The sequence below is a fragment of the Caretta caretta genome, chromosome 6, assembly GCF_965140235.1.
Source record: "Caretta caretta isolate rCarCar2 chromosome 6, rCarCar1.hap1, whole genome shotgun sequence".
NCBI classification, from domain to species: Eukaryota; Metazoa; Chordata; order Testudines; family Cheloniidae; genus Caretta; species Caretta caretta.
The window spans coordinates 73,943,601-73,968,491 of NC_134211.1; the positions used below are offsets into that span (position 1 = coordinate 73,943,601).

Below are 24,891 nucleotides of genomic sequence, written 5' to 3' on the forward strand. Positions count from 1 at the left end.
ATCTTTTTTGTAACTTAAGGTTTTGCCTAGAGGGGTTCTCTATGTTTTTGAATCTAATTACCCTGTAAGATATCCACCATCCTGATTTTACAGGGGGGATTTCTTTATTTCTATTTACTTCTATTTTTATTAAAAGTCTTCTTGTAAGAAAACTGAATGCTTTTTCATTGTTCTCAGATCCAAGGGTTTGGGTCTGTGGTCACCTATGCAAATTGGTGAGGCTTTTTATCCAACATTTCCCAGGAAAGGGGGGGTGCAAGTGTTGGGAGGATTGTTCATTGTTCTTAAGATCCAAGGGTCTGGGTCTGTAGTCACCTAGGCAAATTGGTGAGGCTTTTTACCAAACCTTGTCCAGGAAGTGGGGTGCAAGGTTTTGGGAAGTATTTTGGGGGGACAGACGCATCCAAACAGCTCTTCCCCAGTAACCAGTGTTAGTTTGGTGGTGGTAGCGGCCAATCCAAGGACAACGGGTGGAATATTTTGTACCTTGGGGAAGTTTTGACCTAAGCTGGTAAAGATAAGCTTAGGAGGTTTTTCATGCAGGTCCTCACATCTGTACCCTAGAGTTCAGAGTGGGGGAGGAACCTTGACAGCTTATTATTCAGAAAAAAAGAAACCTGAAGGGGAGACGTGATACCTGTCTACAAAAAACACAAAGCAGTATTTGTAAGGAGCTCAGAAGCAATTATTCTTGTCAACAAGTACAGAATAAGAATTAATAGGTAAGGTTACCTCAGTGTCTGCAACATTCCCTTGAGCTTCCCAATACTTACTATAGGAAATACTGTGAATATGGAAGTTAACTTCAAGTATTTACTTATCTAAGGTGTTTGTCAAGAGTTCAAAATGTTTCAATCATAGCATTAAAGAATATATCTGGGAAAATACAGGCTAAAAGATAGCAGAAACCTCAAGGAATTATGCAGTGGGTGAAGTTGCCACAGTAAATTGCAGCATTGCCAGTACTGGAAATACCTGAGGCTAGACCACATACCTGCTGCACTGTTCGGCTATGCAGGAAGGAGGACAGGAGGCCCTGGATATGGCTTTAATTATTGCAACTTTATACTTAAATATCGGGGTGTACCTGGGAGCTAAAATTATACAGTGCAGGTAATTCCATATACTTGGGGGGCTGCTGTTAGACCTTCCATTTTCCAATCCTGGTCCCACACATCCCATGCTGGAACCCCCACCCCTCTCATGTATGCGTAAGGGGTTTATAAAGAAGGGGGAGGGTTAACCCCCTGCCATACTAGTTGTAGAAGCCCCAAACCTCTTTTCTCTGCTCCTTTAAAGGATTCCTCCTTTAAATCACTTACTACTAACCTGGTCCCAGAACTGTTCTAGATATAAATACCTCCCACCTTCCAGTCAGGTGGAGAAGTGTAGCATCCCTCCCCTCCCACAGCCTGGTCTGGCTGTACTGCTTCCTGCCTCTTTACCTCCTTACTACCAGCCTGCCAGACAAGCCCTGCCCCTGCAATTAAAGGAGGCAACTCACCTTTGCTGTCCACTGGACAAAGTCCCCCACTACTTGATACGCCGTGCAGGCAATATCATACATGCAATCCATGTTGCATAGCCTCCATATACCAGAAGGGGCTGGAAAATTACTTAGCCAAATATCTAGTGATCAGAGGACAGGCTAATTCCCTGCTAACCTGTTAGTCTGACTCCACTGGTCAAAAGCACTGTTCTTGTGTTTTTTAAAAAAAGCGGTATCTGCCTTAATACGACAGTAGCCGTCTGTCTATCAAGGATGGTTTAGGAAAGGGGTTCTCAAACTACTATTTTTTTCATAGTTCAGATCACACCTAACAGAGAAATTCCCTCATGCATCTTCATGATCATGTAGACCACTTAACCTCCCATTTCCAATCACATCATCCTTGTGGCAACTACAACAATTGCTTATATTAAAAAGTAATATCAGTAAAGTATTTATGTATTTTTAGCTGTCCTTGGAATAATAAATGTTTGACCTGCTGGAAATCAGTTAATCACACTGCCTACTTCTGTTTTTCACCTCCTCTCCCCCTCCCATCTGTACTGTTTTTCTCAACTGGAAATGAGGAAAAATGCTAGCACCATATGATTAGTTAGCCGCTCTCTACAGGTCACAGTTTGAGAACCTGTGGTTTAGAGATTGACCAACTAGGAACCTGGGTTGAAATGCTTCACTTGCAATGCCACTACTATCTACACAACTACCTAAAGTGAGAACCAGGACAGAATTTGTCCCAGTGAAATTAATCCTACCATGATACATGATAATAATGACTCTCTTAATGAGGTTCCTTCCAACTAAAATGATTCTATGATCATATCATATCTAGAATAATTATATCTAAAGATAGTCTGTCATCTTTTTTGTCTATTAATAATTTTTCCAGCATATAATAATCTCAATTTGTTCAACATAGTATCAAGTTTTTAAGATGCAAAAAACGCACTACCATCTTCAACCAGAGTTACTTATTCTTGTACAGTATTTGTATTCAAAATCACTGTCAATTGCTTCTTCCTTTTAATAATTCTCTAAGATGCTGGAACCTATTTTGATCTAACATTTGAGAGCTTCATAATTATTTACCTTTGATGCTCTAAAACAAAAGGAAGTAGATTTTGTGTCTGACTTCCCTCTGTCTAAAAGTGAAAGACCTTGTTCTTCAGTAAGTGCCAAGTACTGTCCTGTTGTAATGTGTCGAAGGCGGAAAGGTTGTCCCCATTTGATGTAACTGCCACTCCAACTAAACAAACAGATAGCAAAGATTAATCTCAAAATTACATGAAATGAACATTTCTACTTGGAGGTTTAAAAGACCTGCTGAAAATTCTTAAAAACCATCATATTCACAAACAATTCTGCTGAGATATATGTTCAATATTTCTCCTTATCTTTGTATTATTACAGGTTAGTTTTTATTAATATTAATGGATGGACTAAAATAAGTCAAGTAGCAGGGAAAAAATTTAAATCAAGCTATACCTCTGGATAATCCATAGTAGAAGATCCAATCAAATTCCTAGTAATTTAACGGGATCTACAAACAACACTGGCACAAAATTACAGTACCTTATACGAAGGGGTTCCACTCTCCACAAGGATCTTGCACGAACACCAGCTCCTCCTATTTCATACAATACCCTCCTGTGGACAGATTGAAAAGATCATCTCCATGTGGTTACTTATAATACAAGGATTTTATAACTTATTACGTCACTGAACACTATTTTTCCAGCCATGTTAAATGGAGGTGAATGGAGACCAGATTCCTACGCATCAACTGCACGGTCTATGTAAGAGTTTAAGTTGATCCACAACCATCTGATTTTTTGTTGTTAAATTTGCAGTGTCGAAAGATCTGTAGCTCTCTTTCCTCAGCTACTTCGTCTTAGGTGCTGATAAAAAAATTTTTAACTTCAAAAACACCAGATCAATTTTATGTCACTTGATTGTTCACAAATATCTCTAATTCATAGAGTTCCCCAATCACAAGTATGAATTAATAAGGCTGTATGTACATAGAGGTACGATAGTAAATATAATTACAGAAAACTGAACACATTCAGGAGCTGTAACTTACAGCAACCTGGGTAATCAGAATATAATTTCAGGGTTTTAAATTCATTGTTAGATCAATATCTGAATTTCAAAGATTGTACATATATCTGTACATATTCACAAATAAAAGTACTGTAATGTACTGTAATTCCAATTATATGTTGTGAGACAGTTATTACAATGCTATCTGCAGGAACATTGCATTTTTATTGCTAGAAAGACTCATCCCTTGCATTTACTAAAGGGAAACACTGCCTAAAAATATGAAAGAAAAATATTGAACACATAGCCCTCACAAAAACACTTAATTTAAGGAGTTCAGAACAATAAAATAATTTTAAAAAGACAGACTACCTCAAATGAAAGATAAACATAACACCAGTAGCCCCTGTCCAACCATTCAGGAAAAGGTATGAAGTAAACAGTTTGGCATCATACTATCTCTTGAAGGTCAACTGATTCAGGTTCTGCCAAATCAACAGGGGCAAATGAATTCCTGAGTTAAGTCCCTCCATTCCCTGTCACCAGCCTCTAAGCTCTCAAATATCAGGACTGTTATCTTAAAGGCATCAGCTGTTCTCAAATGCTGTGTTGGTGCATGGGGTAAGAGGCAGTCCCTCAGGTAGGTAAAATTAGCCACATAAGGTTGAAACGGTAAGTATCAGCACTTCAAATTGCACCTGGGAGTGAGTAGAAAATCAGTGCACTCTTTGGGGCACTGGTGTAAAATGCTTCTTTGCAGACAAGCTGCTGCATTCTTCACTGGTTCCATTTTGATTTGGCTATTAAGATAGCCCCATGTATAGTGTATTACAGAAATCCAAACTGGAGGTTACACAAACTGTGGGGGTGGTTTACCAAAGGTATTATTTTTGGAATTTGATGGCAGTCATCGCTATATTTCCTTTTTTTCATCAATGATTGGGCTCTCGGGCAAGATTTATGCAATTATTAGTGTGTGTATACTTACGGTATATGGAGTAACAAAGCACTGTACTCAAATAGCATTCTGCTGTGCTGGAAGATGACTTATTTAAGGCTTATGCCTTAATCTTTATCATCTTTCTTTTAAGGTATATTTAATTGTTTTTAAAACATCAACAAAATAACAATTGATTAAGTATGTTAATTAACAGAGTTCTGAAGGAGGGAGTATGGGAATTAAGGGACCACTGGTCCATCCATTGCTACTCCCCTACCTCCCACTAGCTGCAGTAGCTTGCAAAGTTGTTCATTCAGCTGGAAAACTTTATCTCCATATCAACCTTCCTTGAGAAAGATTTAAGAAGTCCCACTTAATGCAACATTTTCTGTGATTCACGCCCTCTACCAAAGAAAACAAATATAATGACAAGAGTAGTTTTGTAAGACTAAGGTAAAAGCACAAAATCTCTTCTTAGAGATAAAGAAAACATTCTACTCCATCAACTAACAGAAACTATGAAAAATATTAAATTCTGCCATGTTAAAATTTTTGGGCTATGAGAAAATGTTAAAGCCCTTGGCTAACTTATTACTTTTTCCACAGTCACCAGAAAAAAATGATTCTATAGTTTGAAGCAGCTTTACCTATTCTAAAATGTTTTAGGATCCCTTTTAAACAACCTCACTATCTCTCTCCATAACTTATCTGTATTTTTCTTATTGCATAGTATAGTTGTTAAATGATTTTCACACAATATTTAAACTCTTCTTTTCTATTAATGTATGCCAAAATTGAACACTCTGTTCACTGTCTGAAATTATTTGTGGACTTAATGTTTTTGTTAATAAGGTTTAATCATCTAAATTGTTTTGAAAATATGAATAAAATTGAAAAATAGCCAAAATTTTTTATAAATATTTAAAATGTTCAAGTCCAGTTCAAGCTGTTGGTGGAGATTTCAGGTCTGATTTTTCCCATCTCGGTTTGTGATTATGATCATTTGCAAAACATTCTAACATGTACAGTGTGGTATTGTTACTCGCACTTTCAGAAAAGTTATTACATCATGTCAATTAGAGAAAAAGAACTAAAGTAAGTAACTTCTTTTCTAGGCTTCACTCTTCCAAACTGCGAGATTAGTGCTTTTGGGAAACTGTCAGGCTACATATTTCATTGAGGAGACTACTGACAAGGAGGGTTAGCGAGAGTCTTACTCCACACCTCCCCACTCATTAACTGGTGGGGGCCATTGTCTGGCTTGTCGGAAAAGATGTGTGCCCCTTTAAGGGATAGAAAGCCAGGGAGTGACTTTCAACTGCAGTGGCAGACCAGGTCAGTGTGGGGATGCTGATCCATTCCTCCTCTCCTCCCCCCACAGGTGACTGGAAGAGATGGGGGGTGGGAAATATATAGGTACATGCCCGTGCAGGAAAAGCCCTCTTTTAGCTGCCACTCATTTTCTGTGTTACACTAGGCAAGACAATTAATGGTGGTGTATCTCAGTTTCTTCATTTGCAAAATGGGTATAACGACATTTACCTGTCTGAAAAGGTGTGGTGAGATTAATTCATTAATGTTCAGAAAACAATTTGAACCCTTGGAGAGAAACTGCTAGAGAAGTGTACATTATTAATTATCATATTACACTACAGTGCATTCCTCTAGAATCTGAGCATGACAGAAGGGTTAATTTAGATGGGCTCATTCTAGATGTGAAACAAATCTGAATCAGTGATTTTATTCCATAACTGCAAGACCTTCCATTTTATATTCTGACAGGTTATCTTCTCTCTCTCATGTCAACATAGGAATTTATAGGTGGGCTTTAATAATTTGTTTTTTGTTGGTGCTTCTGTCCTTTTCATGTATTCACCCATCCATCTCTCAAGGAGCGTTAGCTGAGCTATTCAACATGAATGCTTGATTCATACCAAGTCCTAAGTGTGTCTATCAAAATTTCCAGTTACTGATTCTTTTGTAGCTTTCACACAGTTGTGGAAGGTAATCTGTGTGGTTTGTTTTTTCCTTCATTCTCAAGTGGGAGAAGGCAACAGGAAAGCATAAGAAATACAAGAGTGTAGTCAGTAATTAGTATTTGTTCAAAGGAACACACCAACTGCAGAAGTATTTCCTCTATTAATGCAAACGATTGAAACTATTCCAAAAAATTCACAGAGGGGTTAAAATGGACAGACCTAGAACAGTGGAACAAAAAGACCTCATAATGAGTCCACTTGGTTAGAAGATCAAAAATATGAAAAGTTTGATGGTCAAATTCAAATTTGATCCATATAACGTGATTTGGTTTTCATTTTACAAAGTATTGTTTAACAGGGCAGTTCAGACTGGTTTGTTTTAGGAATGTTTATCTAAGATTACTGACTTCCAGGGCCAACCCTGGCCTTTACACTGCAATGGTAAATATTATAACACTTCTGGTGCTTGGATGAAATGACAGGAGTGATGACCAGAAAATTTCTTACACAAACCAAATCTCATTCCATTTACCTTTGCAGAGGGAAGACCTGCTCAGCCCTTAAGGGGGCTGGACTTTTTCTTTATTTACATTTACTTTTCTGTTTTACAATAGAGCATACAGCAAAGTAGTTTAACTACACCTAAATCTACAGAACTCCTGCTCTGACAAGCCTATTAAAATATTATAGACTTGTGTACAAGTTACATCCCATTGAATAGATAATATCTTTTAAACTGAAGTTGTATTCTGAAATGTGACTAAATTGGCATTGTGGAGACCATATCATTATTGTATCTCTATGATTTCCACATCAAATCTGTTTACTATTGTTTTTATTTGCCAAACTGTTCGGCCTGCACACTCAACTTGTGATCTTTGTGTGCATTTTCACTTGCAGTAAAGATTCTGCAGATCCAATTCTGTCCACAGTCACAGAATTCAAACCAACTTAGATGGGATTTCCACAAGTGCAACTGAGGACAGAACTTGACCATGCAACTGGAAACTGGTTTATACTGCCACAGATTGGGTACAAGCTAGAAATCAGTCAAGCTTGTTTTCTTACAACAGTGTAGGCTCTGTAGTTCTAAACAAGATAAAAGAGTAGCGTAAACTTTTGGCCACTAATAAAAGCAGAAAGGATGGAGAACACACACATGGATTAGACCTGCTGAATAAGGAAGTGCCATTTTTACATAATCACTTTTCTGAACATAACTGTTCTTTAAACATAACCTTTCCATTAACAAAAAATTCGGAGATGGCAATTTCCCTAATGCTGTCTTCCCAAAGTATTCCTAATAAATCTGAGGCAAAAACCATGTGCTACCATGTTAAAAAAAATGTGAGCACTGTAATGAATAGTGTGCTTCAATAGTATCTGTCCCAAGATACACTTGGAGAGCTGTATTTAAGCATTGTTTACCAGCAGTCTTTAAGGGTATGTAAGCAACTTGAATATCTATTTGTACCTAAATGACCATAAATGAAAAAAAATTGACAAAGAGCTATGTGAGGTGGAATAAATAGGTAAGTAAAGTATTCTCACTGCAACGTCAGATCTCAACTCCATTCAGTTTGAATATTGTCCTCACACTTGTGATTTCTCCATTAGCTTACACTAAACATGTGAGACTGGAGAGCCTTCCCTTACAGCATCAGAAACAAAAATGTTTATGATAATCTAGAATCAAACCTAATGGGCAACAAGAAAAATGCCATACTACATGGGACAGGCTTCAGAATAACCTTTGTTATGTGCATAAGACAAGAGTGAACACAAAGTTCTAGATATAGTTTTTATGTTAGGTTTTCCCTAAGAGTACACTGCTACACACAAACCTGCATTCTGTCGAACCACACAAAGCCAAAGCCCCAAAATATTACTTGTCCTGTTTTGTGACTTTTAACAGCAACATGAACATACTATTTATATATCTTTTTGCACTTAAGTTGCTTGCATCTTAGGGAAAAGAAAAAATGAAATGTTCTTTGCTTAATAATGATAGCATTTAACTAGTCCTAATTAGGCTGTGAAGTTCACACATCAAGGTGAATGGGATCAGAGAAGGAACAAGGATCACATTGTGCTGTTCTTTCTTACTTACAGACATTTTCTGCAAGATTGGATTATCAGAGAAGTAGCCCTTATATTATTCTTGACAATGAAAAAAACATACAATTTTCTTTTTAACTTAAATTTTAGAATTTGCAGACTATTGTAGAATGTAGTAAAAAAATCTCAAGGATCAGTCATTTTTCCACTGATGCAATTTTTTCTCGTCCCTGATGTTCAGTCAGGGGTTTGGTTGTTCCCGCCCCACCCTCACTGTTGTTTGTTTGGGGTTGGGGTGGGGGGATTTGCTGTGTGTGTTTGAGCAAGGAACTATCAATGTCAAGACTGTTGCAGCAACACACTGAGAGATGCAGCTCTCGTGTCTGACAGGCCCCTATGTTTTGATCAGGAAGAATGTGCACTGGGCTGTCACAAAGCGTCAGGGCTTCCCTAGGCTCTACTAACATAAGTTAGCAGATGCCTAGTGATCAGGCTCAGAATTTGTCTTCACTCATGCCTTGTTTTAAGTCCCCCACCCCACAATAAACAACGTTCACACTCCTCGGTGAGGACTCAGTCTTTGCCAAATTTCAAGTTAAACACTTTGGTCACTTTTGCTTAAGACTTAGTAAAAATGGTAGTTAGACTATTTTTACAATTACTGTAACTCCAGAAAGAATGTTATTTAACCCTTCTTCCAAAAGGTTCACCTTCAGACAGAGGCCAAGCATGGAAAATTTTAGCCCCATAAATAAATGTTTCAGAAAATTACCAGGCATGTGAAAGCAAGATTTATAATAGCAATTGTGTTTGAACCTTTTCTATAGAACGCATGAATACCACCCTCGCCTATTTAATGTATATGTAATACATAGAATTATGTAAAAACTGAAATTGCTTTTCTATATTGCAAGGCTTTTTCTTCAATAAAACATATGTAAAAACATGAACCTGTCGTTTGCATATCAGGAGTGATAACAAGTATGTGTTGTATGAGTAGGGAATGCAAATAATTTGGGGTGAAATTCTCAGAATATCCACAAAGCTCTTAGTAATCAGGTCTGTAAGGAGTTGGGGTAATAAACTCCCCTCCCACCACCATGGAGCAAGCTACATGGCTGCAGCAGAAACTCCTCACAAGGCAGCGTTTCTGTTTTGCTGAAGTAGTGACTACTGCTCCTCCATGTTCCTCAGCAGACATCTGCATAAGCAGGATTTGCAGAGGAACTTCCTGCGGTTCTCCCCTTCATGCCGTCCATCAAACTCTGAGCTGATGCAGGGACTTCTTTTTGGCACACAGTGAGCCCAGGCCCTCTTGTCCCCTGCGGCTGCAGAACCACGAGTGGGCCTTCTGTCACCGGGTGAACTGCATCATTATGCACAGCTGTCTTTGTAGAAGTCTTTTAAAAATTAGATTGTCTCTTCTACAAAAGAAAAGACGATCAGAGATGCACATCTTAGGCAGCTCCATCAATAGTAATACAGGAATTTCAGGTTGTCCGGAACAGGTTGAGCAAGTGGACTGTAATACTCAAAACCCCTTCCCACAAGCAATGTACCATGAACCAAAGTAATTTTCAGTCTCTCTTACATAGTTCTTACTAATTAATTTTGCTGGCTCTCTTTTTTCCCTCATCTGTTCCTATTTTTCAAATTTATTTTGTTTTGTAGAATCTATGTGTGACTGATCTGAATATAAAGCAGTTCAAACTGGGTACTAACGTTTATTTTTTCTGAAATCCTGATGATGACAATGCAACTCCAAACCAATCTCAGTATATTATATCACGGTTGTGGGTAAACTTCAAAAACTATTCCAGATGGCATTCCTAGTCACATGGGAATTTCTCCTGTTCTTGAAATACCAATTTGTAATGAGCTGGTCTTGCTTCATTAACATAAATAATAACTTTTTCAATTGTAGCACTGTATGTATACAGCATTTTCAGAATGCACATAAAGCTGCCTGTTGAAGCAGGAACACTGGGGCATATTAGACACTTGCCAAACATATATTTAAAACTAAAGTGAAAGAGACACACACACATAAGATCAGAAGAAGCCTAATGACTGCACAACTCATTTTCATGATTTTAGTTGCAACTGACTTCTAGTGAAAGAGTAGCAAGTAAATTAGTGCCTGTGATTTCTCTCCACACTGAACAAAATTCTGCCATTATTTACACCAGTGCAACACCGCTAACCTCAGTGAGATTGCAAGGGTATTCTGGAGGTCAGAGTTTGCTCCACTGTCAGTACCAGGCATTTGGAAATTGTATAAAAGTTCCGCATGTTTGTGCATACACACACACTTTATATACATTTTATAGTTTTATATTTCCTCACACAAAGAAAATGTCAGGGAATCTTTTTCTCAGCAAGTGAAGCTGCACTTTGATTTCCAGGGAAAAAAAGAAAGTGTATAAAAATCCATGTTCACTCACTTCTGCTGTGAATCACTCTGGTCTGTAGATGGGATTGTCAAACACTCATCATGGCCATGAAAAAAACGTACTACATGCCCACCAAGTAGAAATCCTGGAGAAGAATCATATTACCTAATTAACTTGTGGAAACATTGATAAAAGCAATAACATTTGTGAAGTCCACAGTTGTAAAACCTGGATTTAGTCAGTATTTTATCAGCAGTGAAATTAAATAAGTACAAACAACAATTTGTATTACATCAAATGTAGTACTTTAGTATGATATTGTTTTCAACCAAAGAAAGTCTGCATTGAAAATGAAGATGAAAAGAAAATAAGTATCCCAGACATTTAAGAGCTAAATTAGGATTCAGAGATAGGCAAGTGGAAATTAAAGCTTCCATAATTACTATTGTTTTGAGAGTGGCATTTTGAAACAAAAGCATAGTCAAATGCATACTACTATAGTTTTGAGATAGAAGTGAGTTTTCTAAATTATTGAAATGTTAAATGTCTACAGTACAAAATGTCTTGATAAGTGAAACTATCAGCCCATTTTGACATTTATAATTTGTGTCAAAATCAAAACTGCATAGCAATAGAAGGTGATTGGAGCAGAGAAAAACACTTAGCTATTCTGTAGATTTAGATTTTAATGGAGGCTATCTTTCCCACCCATTTAACACAAAGACTGCAGGTCAAATGTAGGCCGTTTGCCACACAGCACAAAAGAAGAAACATGATTAATCAACATCTTATTGCGAACTGTTCTAACGTCACCAGTCAAATCTGTGCCTTTTAGTTTATTTAAAAGAACACACATGTAAAAGTGGGGGAAACGTTAGAGCAGCAGTTCTCAAACTGTGGGTCGGGACCCCAAAGTGGGTTGCGACCCTGTTTTAATGGGGTCACCACAGCTGGTGTAAGACTTGCTGGGGCCCAGGCTTTGGGCTGAAGCTGAAGCCTGAGCTCCACCACCCAGGGCTGAAGCCCTCACTAGCGGGGCTCAGATCACAGGTCCCCCACCTGGGTCTGTAATCCTTTGGTTTTGGCTTTGCCCCACTCTCCTGGCGTGATGGGGCTCGAGCTTTGTCTTTGCCCCACCCCCCTGCCCAGGGCAGCGGGACTCAGGTCCCCAGACTCGTTGGTCCCCAGACCCCACCTACACTCCACTCTTTCCCCCAAGTCCTCACCCCTGCCCTACCTCTTTCCGCTCGCTCTCCCCCACCCTCACTCACTTTCACCAGCCTGGGGCAGGGGATTGGGGTGCAGGAGGGGGTGCACGGTACAGGGTCTGGGAGGGAGTTTGGGTGTGGGAGGGGTTGAGGGTTGTAGGCTCCAGCCAGGCGGCGGTTACCTTGGGCAGCTCCCGAAAGCAACGGGCATATCTCTCACTCTTAGCGGACAGAGACTCGCTGCCCCTCACCTTAGGGGCTGCAGGGGGCCTGCCGACCGCTTCCGGGAGTGGTGCGGACACAGGACAGGTAGGGAGCCTGCCTTAGCCTGGCTGCGCCGCCGGACTTTTAGTCCCTAAAATCTCCCGGTTTGGCTTCAGTAGCCTCCAGGAGATAGAGAGCGGGGAGGAGTCGACCATCGGGATCCGCAGACCCCCTTGAGTGCCCTCAGAGACCCCCAGGGATCCACAGACCCCAGTTTGAGAAACACTGGCTTAAAGTAAATTATCCATTCGTCAGTGAATAGATGTAGTAAAGCCAGGCTGTAATAGGGAGAAAAGGCAGTTCTCCCGGTATTTATGATCCCACCAGATTCAGGAAGCATTGGAAATCTCAGAGACAAGTTACCAGACTTCCAGCCCAGTTTTACATACCCAGGAGAATGAATAAGTTAATTGGAATTTTGCCTACCCAATATGAACTAAATGTTCTAAATATTTTGGGGTCTAATCATTCATCATTTAAAACTATTCCCAGAAGTAAATCTAAAGCTATACATTTAGCTACATATGCAGAATAACAGCCCTAGAAAAATACACACTCGATCAGCCACACAAAACCCACTTTATGCTGACATGTAGGGCTGGAAGGGACCTCAAGAAGTTATCAAGTCCAGCCCCCTGCACTGAGGCAGGACCTAGTAAACCTAGACCATCCCTGATAGGCATTTGTACAACACGTTCTTAAAAACTTGCAGTGATGGGGATTCCACAGCCCCCCTAGAAGCCTATTCCAGAGCTTAACTGCCCATAGAGTTAGAATGTTTTTCCTAATATCTAACCTACATCTCACTTATTGCAGATTAAGCCCATTGCTACTTGTCCTACCCTGGGTGGATGTCGAGGACAATTGATCGTTGTCCTCTTTATAACAACCCTTAACATATTTGACGACTGTTTTCAGATCCACCTTCAGTATTCTTTTCTTAAAACTAAACATGCACAGTTTTTTAAAATCTTTTTTAATTTTTAAATCTTTCCTCACAGGTCAATAATAAACACTTTATCATTTTTGTTGCTCTCCTCCCGACTCACTACAATTCGCCCACATCTTTCCTAAATTGTGGTGCCCAGAACTGGACAGAAGTACTCCAGCTGTGGCCCACCATTGCTGAACAGAGCAGGACAACTTCCTCCTGTCTTACATAGAACATTTCTGTTAATGCACCCCAGAATAATATTTGCCTTTTTTGGAACTGCATCACATAGTTGACTTACATTTAATTTGTGATCCACTATAACCTACAGATCCTTTTCAGCAGTACTACCACCTATCCAGTTATTCCCCATTTTCTAGTTGTGCATTTGATTTTTCCTTCTTAAGGGAAGTACTTTGCACTTGTCCCGCTAGATATGTCCTCCCAGTTTGACAGTGAATCACTAATATCTACTCTGAGAATGATCTTTCAACGAGTTTTGCACCCACCTTCCAGTAATTTCATCGATACCATGTCCTTTGTTTGCTTATGAGAGTTTCATTTGGGGCTTTGTCAAAAGCCTTACTAAAATCAAGATATAATCACATCTACTGCTTCCCCCCATCCACTAGGCCAGTCACCCTGTCAGAGAAGGAAATTAGGTTGGTTTGGCATGTTCTTGACAAATCCAAGCTGGGTATTCCTTATAAACCTATTGCTTAATAATTTGTTCCAGTATCTTTCCAGGTAACAAAGTTAGATTGACTCGTCTTTTTGTTCCCCTTTTTAACCACAGGCACAGTTTGCCCTTCTCCAGTCCTCTCAGGCCGCATGAGTTTTCAGATAATTTGTAATGGTGCCAAGATTGTTTCAGCTAGTTCCGTAAGTACTCTAGGGTGAATTTCATCAGGCCCTGCTGATGTGAATACATTTAACTTATCTAAATATTCTTTAACCTGTTTTCCCCTATTTTGCCTGTGTTCCTTCCTTCTTGTTAATACTGTGTTGAGTATCTGGTTAACATTCACATTTTTAGCGAACCTTAACCAAAATAGGCATTAAACACCTCAGCCTTCTTGATGTCATTAACTATTAGCTCTCCTTCTCCACTATGCAGAAGATCTACACTTTCCTTCATCTTTCTCTTGCTCCTAACATATTAAAGAATCTCTTCTTATTGCCTTTTATGTCCTTTGCTAGGCGTAACTTATTCTGTACCTTAGCCTTTCTGATTTTGTCCCTACATGATTGTGCTATTCTTCTGTACTCATCCTTAGCCATTCATCCTTGTTTCCATACTTAGTAGAACTCTTTTTTGATTTTCAGGTCATTAAAATGATCCTAATGGAGCCACACTGGCCCTCTTATTATTCTTCCTATCTTTTCTTTGCATTGGGATAGTTTGCAGTTTTGCCTTTAATCCTGTCTCCTTGAGAAACTGCCTGCATTTCTGAACAATTTTTATCCCTTAGATTGTGTTCCTATGGGACCTTACCTACCCGTTCTCTGAGTTTGCTAAAGTCTGCTTTTGTGAAGTCCATTTTCCTTATTTTGCTGCTTTCACTACTTCCTTTTTTTTGGAATCATGAAATCTATCATTGCATGTACAGGTGCCAACTTTCATTGGCACTGGTAGGTGCTCACGTGTCCCCCCATCCCGCTTCAGGCCCGCCCCCACACTCACACTGACTCCACCCCCTCCCTGCCCCTATTGGATCCCTCCCCAAACCTGCACTCCGGCCCCGCCTCTTCCCCCAGCGAGCCACATTCCGCCTCTTCTCCACTCCCGCCCAGAGCTTGCCACGCGAAACAGCTGTTTCATGGCACAAGTGCTGGGAGGGAGAGGGGAGAAGGAGGACACGGCGGCGTGCTCAGGGGAGGAGGCAGAGGCGGAGGTGGGTCTCGGAGCTGCCCGTGGGTACAGAGCACCCACCAATTTTTCCCCGAGGGTGCTCCAGCCCTGGAGCATCCATGGAGTTGGCGCTTATGATTGCATGATCATGTTTACCCAAATTGCCTTCAACCTTCCGATTTGCAGCCAATTCCTCCCTGCTGGTCAGATTCAAGTCTAAACTGGCTTGCCTGCTGGTTCCTTCCTCCAGTTTGCAAAACAAAAAATTGTTCCCAATACATTCCAGGAACTTATTGGAAATTTTGTGTTTTGTCATTTTGTAACAGATGTCTGGGTAGTTTAAGTCAATTACTACCAGGTCGTATGTTTTCAACATTTCTATGTTCTAGAGATGCCTCATCCACCTCCTACTCCTGATTTGGTGGTCATCTATTATAGACCCCTTAAATGACACCACTCTTATTTTTCCCCCTCTTTCATCTTTATTCAGAAACTTTCAATTGGTCTGCCTATCATCACCTTCTGGACCTCAGAATAAGTGTACATATTCTTGATGTATAATGCAACACCTCCTCCTTTCTTCCTGCCTGTCCTTCTTGGACAAGCTATACTCCTTATAGCAGTCATGAGATTTATCCCACTGAGTCTGTATCACACCAATTAAGACACAATTTATCTTATATACTAATAGTTTCAGTTCGTCCAGTTTTTCTCCATACACCTTATGGCACTCTCAATAGTGTCTGCACCAGGGGAGTTCTCTCTGGACAGATGAGAGGCTTTTAGGGCTCCTAAAAGCAGCTCTAGCCTTTTTACTTAGCATGAAGAAGTCAAAGAGACCCCATATTTCTGCATTTAAGATGAGTAGGCATTTGCAGATCCCTGTTGCATCAGGATTTGAAAGGATATCTTTGTAAGAAGAATCAATAAGAAAACTCTGGAACACCAGAAAGAAAGCCTTGAATAATTTGATAGTACTGACCCAAAGGTAGATTGATGCTACATATGATATATTGACTTCCATATGTAACTGGCCAAGTTTTAAAAATGTGACCTCTGTTTAAGTAGGTGCACCTGCTTGCATGTACATTTTTCTAACAATACAGATAGGTACTATAGGCTTGCTGTATATATGCACCCACATATGCAAATGATAGAAACCCAAATTTTCAAACAGGTGAGTATAAAAGTGCATAATTAAATAACTAGATACATCGGAGGTTTACACAAGCATAAAGATATTTGCATGTGTAATCCAGATTTCCATACTACACTGAGGTATTAACAAGCCTGATTTATGCTCATACAGAAATATATGCAGTTTTGTGAACAAAAGATAAACCTATGGCCAGAATTTCTCATACTAAGAGATGCAGGTGATTGTGCTTGAAAAACTAATGGACAAAGGTGCATACAGAAATAATTAAAGCCACTTTTGGAAATCTGGCCCACATCTTCTGATATCAAGTATACTCTTTTCCAAAATACTGGAAAATAACCTTTTTGATAGAAAAAATTTGCTATAAAATTAACAGTACTAATAATATTCTAATAAAGCACTAACTGGGCCATTGAAAGTTAATGGCATATTTTATAATTAGTCCACAACATCCTTACACATAAAGCTTGATTTTATGAGATTATTTCCATTCACTTTTTTTTTAATACATCCTCTCACTGCAAAACAGACTCTCTCTAACAGGCATTGAAACATTCACAAGTTAGTCATAATTCTTCTTGCATCATTACAAATAGACAAAACTCTATCAAAATATTTTCAGTGTTTAAGAGTAATGCAGAGTTCATCCTCTGGAAATGTTAATCACTTAATTTATTTTTAAAATTAGTATATTCAGTGTTCGTCATCTTGATGAAACACTGACAAAAGAAAGTTGTGTCCCATTGTGAGTCTCATCTCTAATAATTAGATATCTTATATTTTAAATATATTCTACATACACAGAACTTTGATAGGAGATGTGGTGTTACAATTTTTCTACATACCTATAGCAATATTTTGAAAATAAGGGTAGTCTTGCCAAAAAGCACTTGTGTTTGAGGGTTTTATGCTAATTCCAAAATTTGGGTCCAAAAGGTGACATAGAATGTAAAACCTTGAGGACATTTTGTACCCATGAAAGTGAAGCACTGGCTTGAATGAAGCATAATACAGATAGGCACGCTGCTTAAAATTCTCCCATCAACCTAGCTATCACCTCTCAGGAAGGTAGAGTACCTATCTCCATGGGAGAACGCCTCTCATCAGTATAGGTAGCATCTTCACTGAAGTGCTGCTGTGGTGCAGTTGCATCGCTGCAGCATTTTAAGTGTAGACATGCCCAATATCTTCTTACGTGTCCTGTCACTTCTCTAAACTAAAGAACATAAAAATGAATTCATCTTTCCTGAAATTTCTGTGCTATCCATTTCGCACTTTTGTCCTTCACTTTTAAGTTTGTTGAAAAATTCACTTTTCTCTGTGTCATTCAAACTTGCAATCTTTGGTTTATCTTTCATTCCCCCAATTCCTTTTCCTGTCATACCTAGGCTCTCCAAAAGTTGCTGCTGCTGCATCTTATAAAATCTTTCTATCATAGCCCTTCCTCTTTCCTTACTGCCAAAATCATAGTTCACTGGGTGCTTCTTTCTTACCTACACGACCCTAACATCTTTCCACCCAGTTTCCCTGATTCTTTCCTTTCCAATTATGTTTTTCTGCATAATTAAGGTTAATTACCTGTAACCAGCATTGTCTGAGATACGCCTCTTCATAGTTCCACTTGTTGGACCAAGGCAACTGCACCACAAGCTTTTGGAAAGCACCATCCATTGGGGGAATTGCCCCTCCTGGAGGGTTCCAAAGGTATAAAAGAGGTGATTGGCCCCAACTGACCCACAGTTCTTCCACTAATTCAGGAATTCCTAACCTGAGACTCCTAAAAAGTGGGGAGCACAATTACCAGGGTCTCATCTCAAAGAACTACAGTTACTTCATTTCTTCTTCAAGAGGCTTCTGTATATTCCCACCCTTTCAGCCAGCAGAACAAAGCCTAGGAAGGGAGGCTGAGTTCTTCTAGATAAACAAGAACAGCAGGTATACCAAGGAAGCATCAGCTCTGGATGCCAGGTCAAGAGTGAATAGAGGTGAATGAACTTCTTGCTCTCCCAAAGCATGTCTTAATGCAGGGAATTTTTTTTTTGCTGAAAACACATGTACAGCTGCAGTTTCAGTCTGTATGGTGTGATGAAGACAGTGTGAGGGCTTGTCTTCAATGCTGCCTTTGTCCTGGATGAAGACTAACATTTCCAGGAGGCTGAAGCTGTCAGGTCATGATAACTGTGAAACATAGTGCATTTTACCTGGACAACCTTTGGACCATGATGGATGGACTCATTATGACATACCAGGGCACAATACAGCGTAGTGGGGTCTGTGTCATCCCTGCCCTGCAACCGTGGGTGCCTTACAATGCTTTGCTGTAGCAGCTCCCAGCTGGGACGCTCACAGTCTTACAGCATGTAAGCCGCACCGAGCGTCTGTGTGTAACTGCAGCCTGCCAGCCAGCCACACCCTGGCTTTCCCCAGCATTGGTTATATCAGGGTGACCCCAACACATATATTTCTGGGGAACATCTGGGACTGGGTATGTCCTGTATGGCCCAGCCCTCTACTGGACAGTAGGATGTGGAGAAACTGGAAAGGATCCAGAGGCGAGTGACAAAGATGATCAAAGAAATAGAATGCAAGCCATATGAGCAAAGGCTGAAGGAACCGGATATATTTTGTTTGGAAAAGAGATTAAGGGGGGACATGATAGCTGTCTTCAAATACTTGAAAGTCTGCCATAAAAAGATGGGGAAAAGTTGTTCTCTCTTGTTATAGAGGGCAGGACAAGAGATAATGGGTTTAAACTATAGCATAGCAGATTTAGATTGAATCTCAGGAAAAACTTCTGAATTGTAAGAACAGTAGGACAATGGAACAGACTGCTTAAGAAGTTGTGGAAGCTCCTTCACTGGAAGCTTGCAGAATGAGGCTGGAAAATCATCTGTCCTGGATGGTTTAGACCCAAAAAATCCTGCATCTTGGCAGGGGGTTAGACTAGATGACCCTTGCGGTCCCTTCTATTCTTATGGTTCTGGAAGTCTATGACTTAATGAAATGACAACGAACAATCTGAGTACACTGTGTGAGATACCAGCTCACTGTCCCTTCGGTGGTTAGAAGGAACTGAGGAGACGTTGGGCCACTCCTCCTTTTATACCCTTGGAATCATCCAGGACAGCAGGGGGTGGGGGGTGAGAAGCCTCAACAGACACTGCTTTCTAGAAGGTTCCAGAAGTTTGTGGTGAATAAGCTTGATCCCACAGACAAGAACATACAGAGGCCACTCAAAGAAGAAAATTAAATGTCAGCGTTACTTTTAAGGCTCTACACAACTCTGCCCCTGCCTAAATCCTTCTTCAGCTCTGCCATCTTACTAGCTAAATAACTATTTCTCAAACTTAATTCAATCCCATGTCCTCAATCCCAGCTGCCTTTTTGCCACCTCTGACTCGCTCCTCAAATCTTCCCCTTCCTCCTGCCTTCACTTCTCTCCTCTAGTTTCTTGATCACCATGGACAACACTGCCATCCTGCCTGTCACTCAGGCCCATAACCCAGACATCATCTGCAATTTGAACCTCTCTCTCAGTCCTCCCATCTAGATTATGTCTAAATCTTGCCAATTTTTGCAGCATATCGTCTCTAAAATATGGCCTTCCCTATCCATCCACAAAACTAAACCTCTCACCCCAGATGCGCATCATCTTGCAACATCGTTTTCTCTGACCTTGTTATATGCAATCATACACCATTTAGATCCATCCATAATGCTGCTGCAACTGCAAAGATAATTTTCTTAGCCTACTGCTTTCACCACATCAGCCCTCTCTTTGCATCCCTCCTTCTCTGTTGCAACAAACATAAGATTCTTGTCTTCTTTTTCAACATCTTTCATGGCCTATCATCTGTTATTCAGTATCAAGAAGTTGACTTCTGCCTCCAATCAGCTCATGATGCCAGCCTCCATCACCTACCTGTTAAATTTTCCAAACAAGTCAGCACCTTAATGCTTCCTTCCATGCTGCCCTTCATGCTTGGGATGAGCTCCGCATAAACATCTCAAATCTACCTCATTATTCTCCTTCAAAAATCCCTCCTTAAAACCCTCCTTTGCCATGACACCTACAAAAAACTTTGACAATGGTTAGGCTACTGGTGTACTGAGACCACTGCCTACCATGCTGACCAACATCTCGTTGATTCCCTGTACTCCCCCATTGGCCTGTCTGTAACCATCTGTTGTTTCTTGTTGGTTTATACTTTGGTAGTAAGCTTGATAGGGTGGGGAACATCTTTTTGTTCTAGATTTACACAACACCTAGCACAATGTGGTCTTGGTTCATAACTAGGGCTCCTAGGCACTATGGTAATACAAATAAATAAATTAAATCAATCAATTAATAATAATAAATCTTTTCTCTCATTGATCCCTATCACACCACCTTTGCTCTGCATATTCATCACATCTTGTTACTCCATTTGTCTTCTCTCACTCAACCCTTCGTGCTTTGTACACCTACAATTACATCAACGATTTTACTTCTTACCAATGATTTTAACTGTTGTGCTATCCACACTTCCCCTCTTGCCCATCACTCATCCTTCCTTTCTCTGTTACACTTATTTTCTATGTTTGTGTAATTTAAACTATTACATTCATTGGGTTAGGAACTGTCTTTTTTATTTTTAGACTCTGTAAAGTGCCATTAAAAGTTATATAATAAATATTCACTTTTAACAATGTTTAACATGACAAACCTTCTTCAGTGCTACTTCCTGAGCATGTAGGATGGACGTTCCAGAGTGTTTGCATAAAGGAGGCATCCACCTGAACATTTCCATTTGACATGGAGAGATGCTGTAACAGAGAGAAAGCCATACCCCGGAGAGAGAATCATTAAAAGGATTTGCTATTAAATCTATTTCGATAAAATATTCTTTTCTCAAACAGTGTTCAAAGATAAATATTTTGTTGAAAACTTTCAATATCTCAGAAGTCTTTATACAATTTCTTGAAATCAGACACTTGTTTCACATCATACTATTATCCAAATCCATTCAATGTTAATAGTAGTAGCTTATAACAGGACAATCAGAAGAAGAGAATTTCTAAGGTAAACGCCCTTACCAGATATCTTTCAGAGGACACACTGACCAGGATAAGATCATCGCCAATTCGAACTTTTTCTCCTTCTGATCTCTGTTTTGAAGCAGGATGTATTGTCCACCAGCATGCCTCACCTACAATATACAGAGATGCTTATGCCAATTATTTAGTATATAATAAATAATATATCATTCTAAGATATGTAAATATCTTAAAAAGCTACCAGTAAAGACATACATACAGTAAACATACAGTAAAGACTTACCATTTTATAAGGATAGTATCAGCCTTATATACCCACTCGTTTTTCTCTTTTCTGACAATTCACACCTCCCATTTCCCCCAGTATTGTCAGTCAAGCCACAATGAACCTGACACTGTAATTGAACAACACCCCCCACAACCTCTGAGGGTCACCAAACTTGCAGTTCAGAACCTGCCTCCTCTATGCTTGCGACAACCAGTGAGCTACTGGTTCATTTCCTACACCAGAGTTAACTATTATCAGCCTTTCATGCCTTCCCTTGCCTGTTGTCCCACCTTCCACAAACCCCTACCTTATTTTATCATTTTAACTGTGAGCTATATGTCCACTATAAAATTAAATTATACTCTATTTTAAAATGATGTCTACTTCCTTACAACACTGCTATGTTACAAAAGTAGAAACTATGGACCAATTGAATGGACTCTGCTGGTAGACACTACCTGCCCAGGAGAGCAAAGTTTAAAAGTGACCACTCTAGAGCTCTTTTTCCACATGCCTTGTAACATTCTGGTTTATTTTGACACAAATAAAACTCCCAGGGAAATTATTCAGCTTGTCCCATGTTTTCTCACCCATTAATGCCTGCTTATGGAGAGGTTGTGAGCCAGTGAAAAGTAGGAAGGAATTATACACAAGTGGAAGAGTTGGTCAAACATTAAGAGGGCAAAGAGCTATTTCATTATCTAAGGCAATATATTCTTAAGAGTTGTTTTTCTCCTAACACTTACTCCTCACTTTAAATCATAATTTTGTCATTGCAAAGTTATGTATGAATTCTACAGAAATAATTATGGAGATTATGACATTACATAAGAGGAGAAGATGGACTCCAAGGAAACAAATATTCTGGGTTTTTCTGTGGTAATATTCTTAATAGGGCTGTCAATTAATCACAGTTAACTCACGTGATTAATCTAAAAAAATTAACTGCGATTACAAAAATTAATCACGATTAATCGCACCGTTAAACAATAGAATACCAATTGAAATGTAGTAAATATTTTTGGATGTTTTTCTACATTTTCAAATATATTGATTTCTATTACAATACAGAATACAAAGTGTACAGTGCTCATTTCATATTATTTTTGATTACAATTATCTGCACTGTAAAAAACAAAAGAGCTCTGTATTCTGTGTTGCAGTTGAAATAAATATATTTGAAAATGTAGAAAACATCCAAAAATATTTAAATAAATGGTATTCTATTATTGTTTAATTGTGTGATTAATTGCACAAGTAATTTTTTTAATCACTTGACAGCCCTAATTCTTAATAAAGAACAAAGGGAAATAAACTCAGTTTATAGGAGACATACAAGCAATTGATTCCAAATAGAATGTGTTTCTATAAAGTGTCAGTCAATTGTTTTTAAATATGCAGTGGCTTGAGATTTAGTACATGCAAAGTAATAGCCCTCTTTTCTGCTGAGATGATTCCACTGTACAGTTTAATAGAAAAAAGGCATATTTACTCATGAAATGCAGATTGGTTCAAAAGCACAAAGACGTTATCAAAATTCCTAACACATAAAAGCTCCTGTAAAGACTTATTTTACTTATTTTTTTAATGTGACGCTTGTGAAAAGCCCTTACAATAAGACAAAACACCAAGATAAAGCTGACCCTGCAACTAGCAAGCAAATATATATTACAAAGCCCAGGGGGAACATGGGACTCCATTCAGAGTAACTCTGAAAGGGATCACAAAAATACCAGGATTGATTTTCACAGGAGCTTATTATCAAAGAGATAAAAATGCACATATTCCTTAGAGCAGCATGCTAAAACAAATGGCAGCCAAACTTGTAAGGTCTCATCCATAATAGTAACCATGAAACAGACTGGAAGCAACTACTAACTCCTTCCTGGAGTCCAAAAAGGAGTGAAGGAAAAAGCTCTAAACTTCACAGGGTTCAGAGTAGAGGTCATATAGAGTAGACAGCCAGCCCAGGAGGAAATGTCAAAGATTAGACTCCTTGTGAAATGGGGGTATAGAATGTACATGACTGTGTCACTCCATCACTGCTCCCAAACTTTACTTTTATTATTATTTTAAAGACCAAAAAAAGTCAACTATCTGCATCAATGGCTGGGGGACTTGATTGGACTGGCACTGAAATGGGGACAATCTCAGAACAAAGGTTAGAGGTTTTTAAGGCCTGGCTTGACAAAGCCCTGGCTGGGATGATTTAGTTGATGTTGGTCCTGCTTTGAGCAGCGGATTGGACTAGATGACCTCCTAAGGTCTCTTATATTCTATATTCCAACCTTAATATTCTATGATTCTATGAAATGGAGGGAGACATTTGTGAAGGGACAAAAGGTAGGTCCCTCCCCCTGGGATGGGGGCCTGGTCTTTGGTTTATGGCTGGCAGCTGTTGCTGGTCTGCTTTTTTCTTCTTTTAAAATAGCAGTTTCATATTTTAGCTCTCTTTGGCCTTTGAGACCTGGGAAGTGACTTCAAGAAAGTGGGGGATTGTTAAAAAAAAAACACCTTTGTTTCTCTCACTGTTATTGGCACTACTCCGTGAACTTTAGTAATTAGGTTGTCAGGTTTCCATGTTGATTCTCGTAAAGGTGAAACTTAGAAAAAAATACAATGCCCAAAATCTGCTCTTTAACACAATTTAGACAAAAGAAAGCTAATTTAAATGAAGATGATGTAAGTCTTGATGAGATTAGTTAGGATAGTTATTGTTACAATATTTGAGGACAAATAGGTTATTTGTATGTCTATTGCTTTTAATGTCAAAAGTTCAAAGCCTCAAAGTTCAAAGCCCCAAACCTTTTGATCTTTATTTTTAAATCTAAGATTTGTTTCTCTCTCCTATTTTATCCTGGTGGTATTTTAATGGACTTGTATGGCAAGGGAATACTTTCCATGCTCTCCCACCTCACGCTTTTTAAATTATTTTTTAATGATGAGACTTTTATAAGCTTTGCCTGTTTTTGTTTACTACAGTTACATTATTGTATTATCTGAAGGATGAACTAACAGTTTAATACTAAAATAAAAGTTTTAGTGAATATTAAATATGCTAAAATGGAATTGAAAAATAAGTTCATAAAACTTTATTAATAAAATAATATAGAAATTTGTACTTAGTCCATATTTGCCAGTGTTTTCCATCTTAAGATAACACTGACCACTGGTCATACAGTGTTGTTTATTTCATGTCCACCCCCCACCCCGCAGGGTGTTTACCTTACTGTAAGTCAGTCTTCTTATTTC

At 39.1% G+C, this 24,891-nt stretch overlaps 1 protein-coding gene across 13 annotated transcripts in view; it reads right to left on the minus strand.

The window, feature by feature from the left end:
* The window catches only part of RYR3 (ryanodine receptor 3), a 564,793-nt gene that overhangs the window by 405,325 nt on the left and 134,577 nt on the right, over positions 1-24,891 (minus strand). For all 13 annotated transcript variants that reach the window (XM_075129723.1, XM_075129725.1, XM_075129722.1 and 10 more), the window contains exons 6-10: positions 21,411-21,523; positions 21,041-21,140; positions 10,972-11,065; positions 3,080-3,154; positions 2,597-2,753 (exon numbers count right to left, since the gene is read on the minus strand). In XM_075129723.1, coding sequence (XP_074985824.1) covers positions 2,597-2,753; positions 3,080-3,154; positions 10,972-11,065; positions 21,041-21,140; positions 21,411-21,523 — 539 coding nt within the window. The remainder of the gene's footprint in view (positions 1-2,596; positions 2,754-3,079; positions 3,155-10,971; positions 11,066-21,040; positions 21,141-21,410; positions 21,524-24,891) is intronic.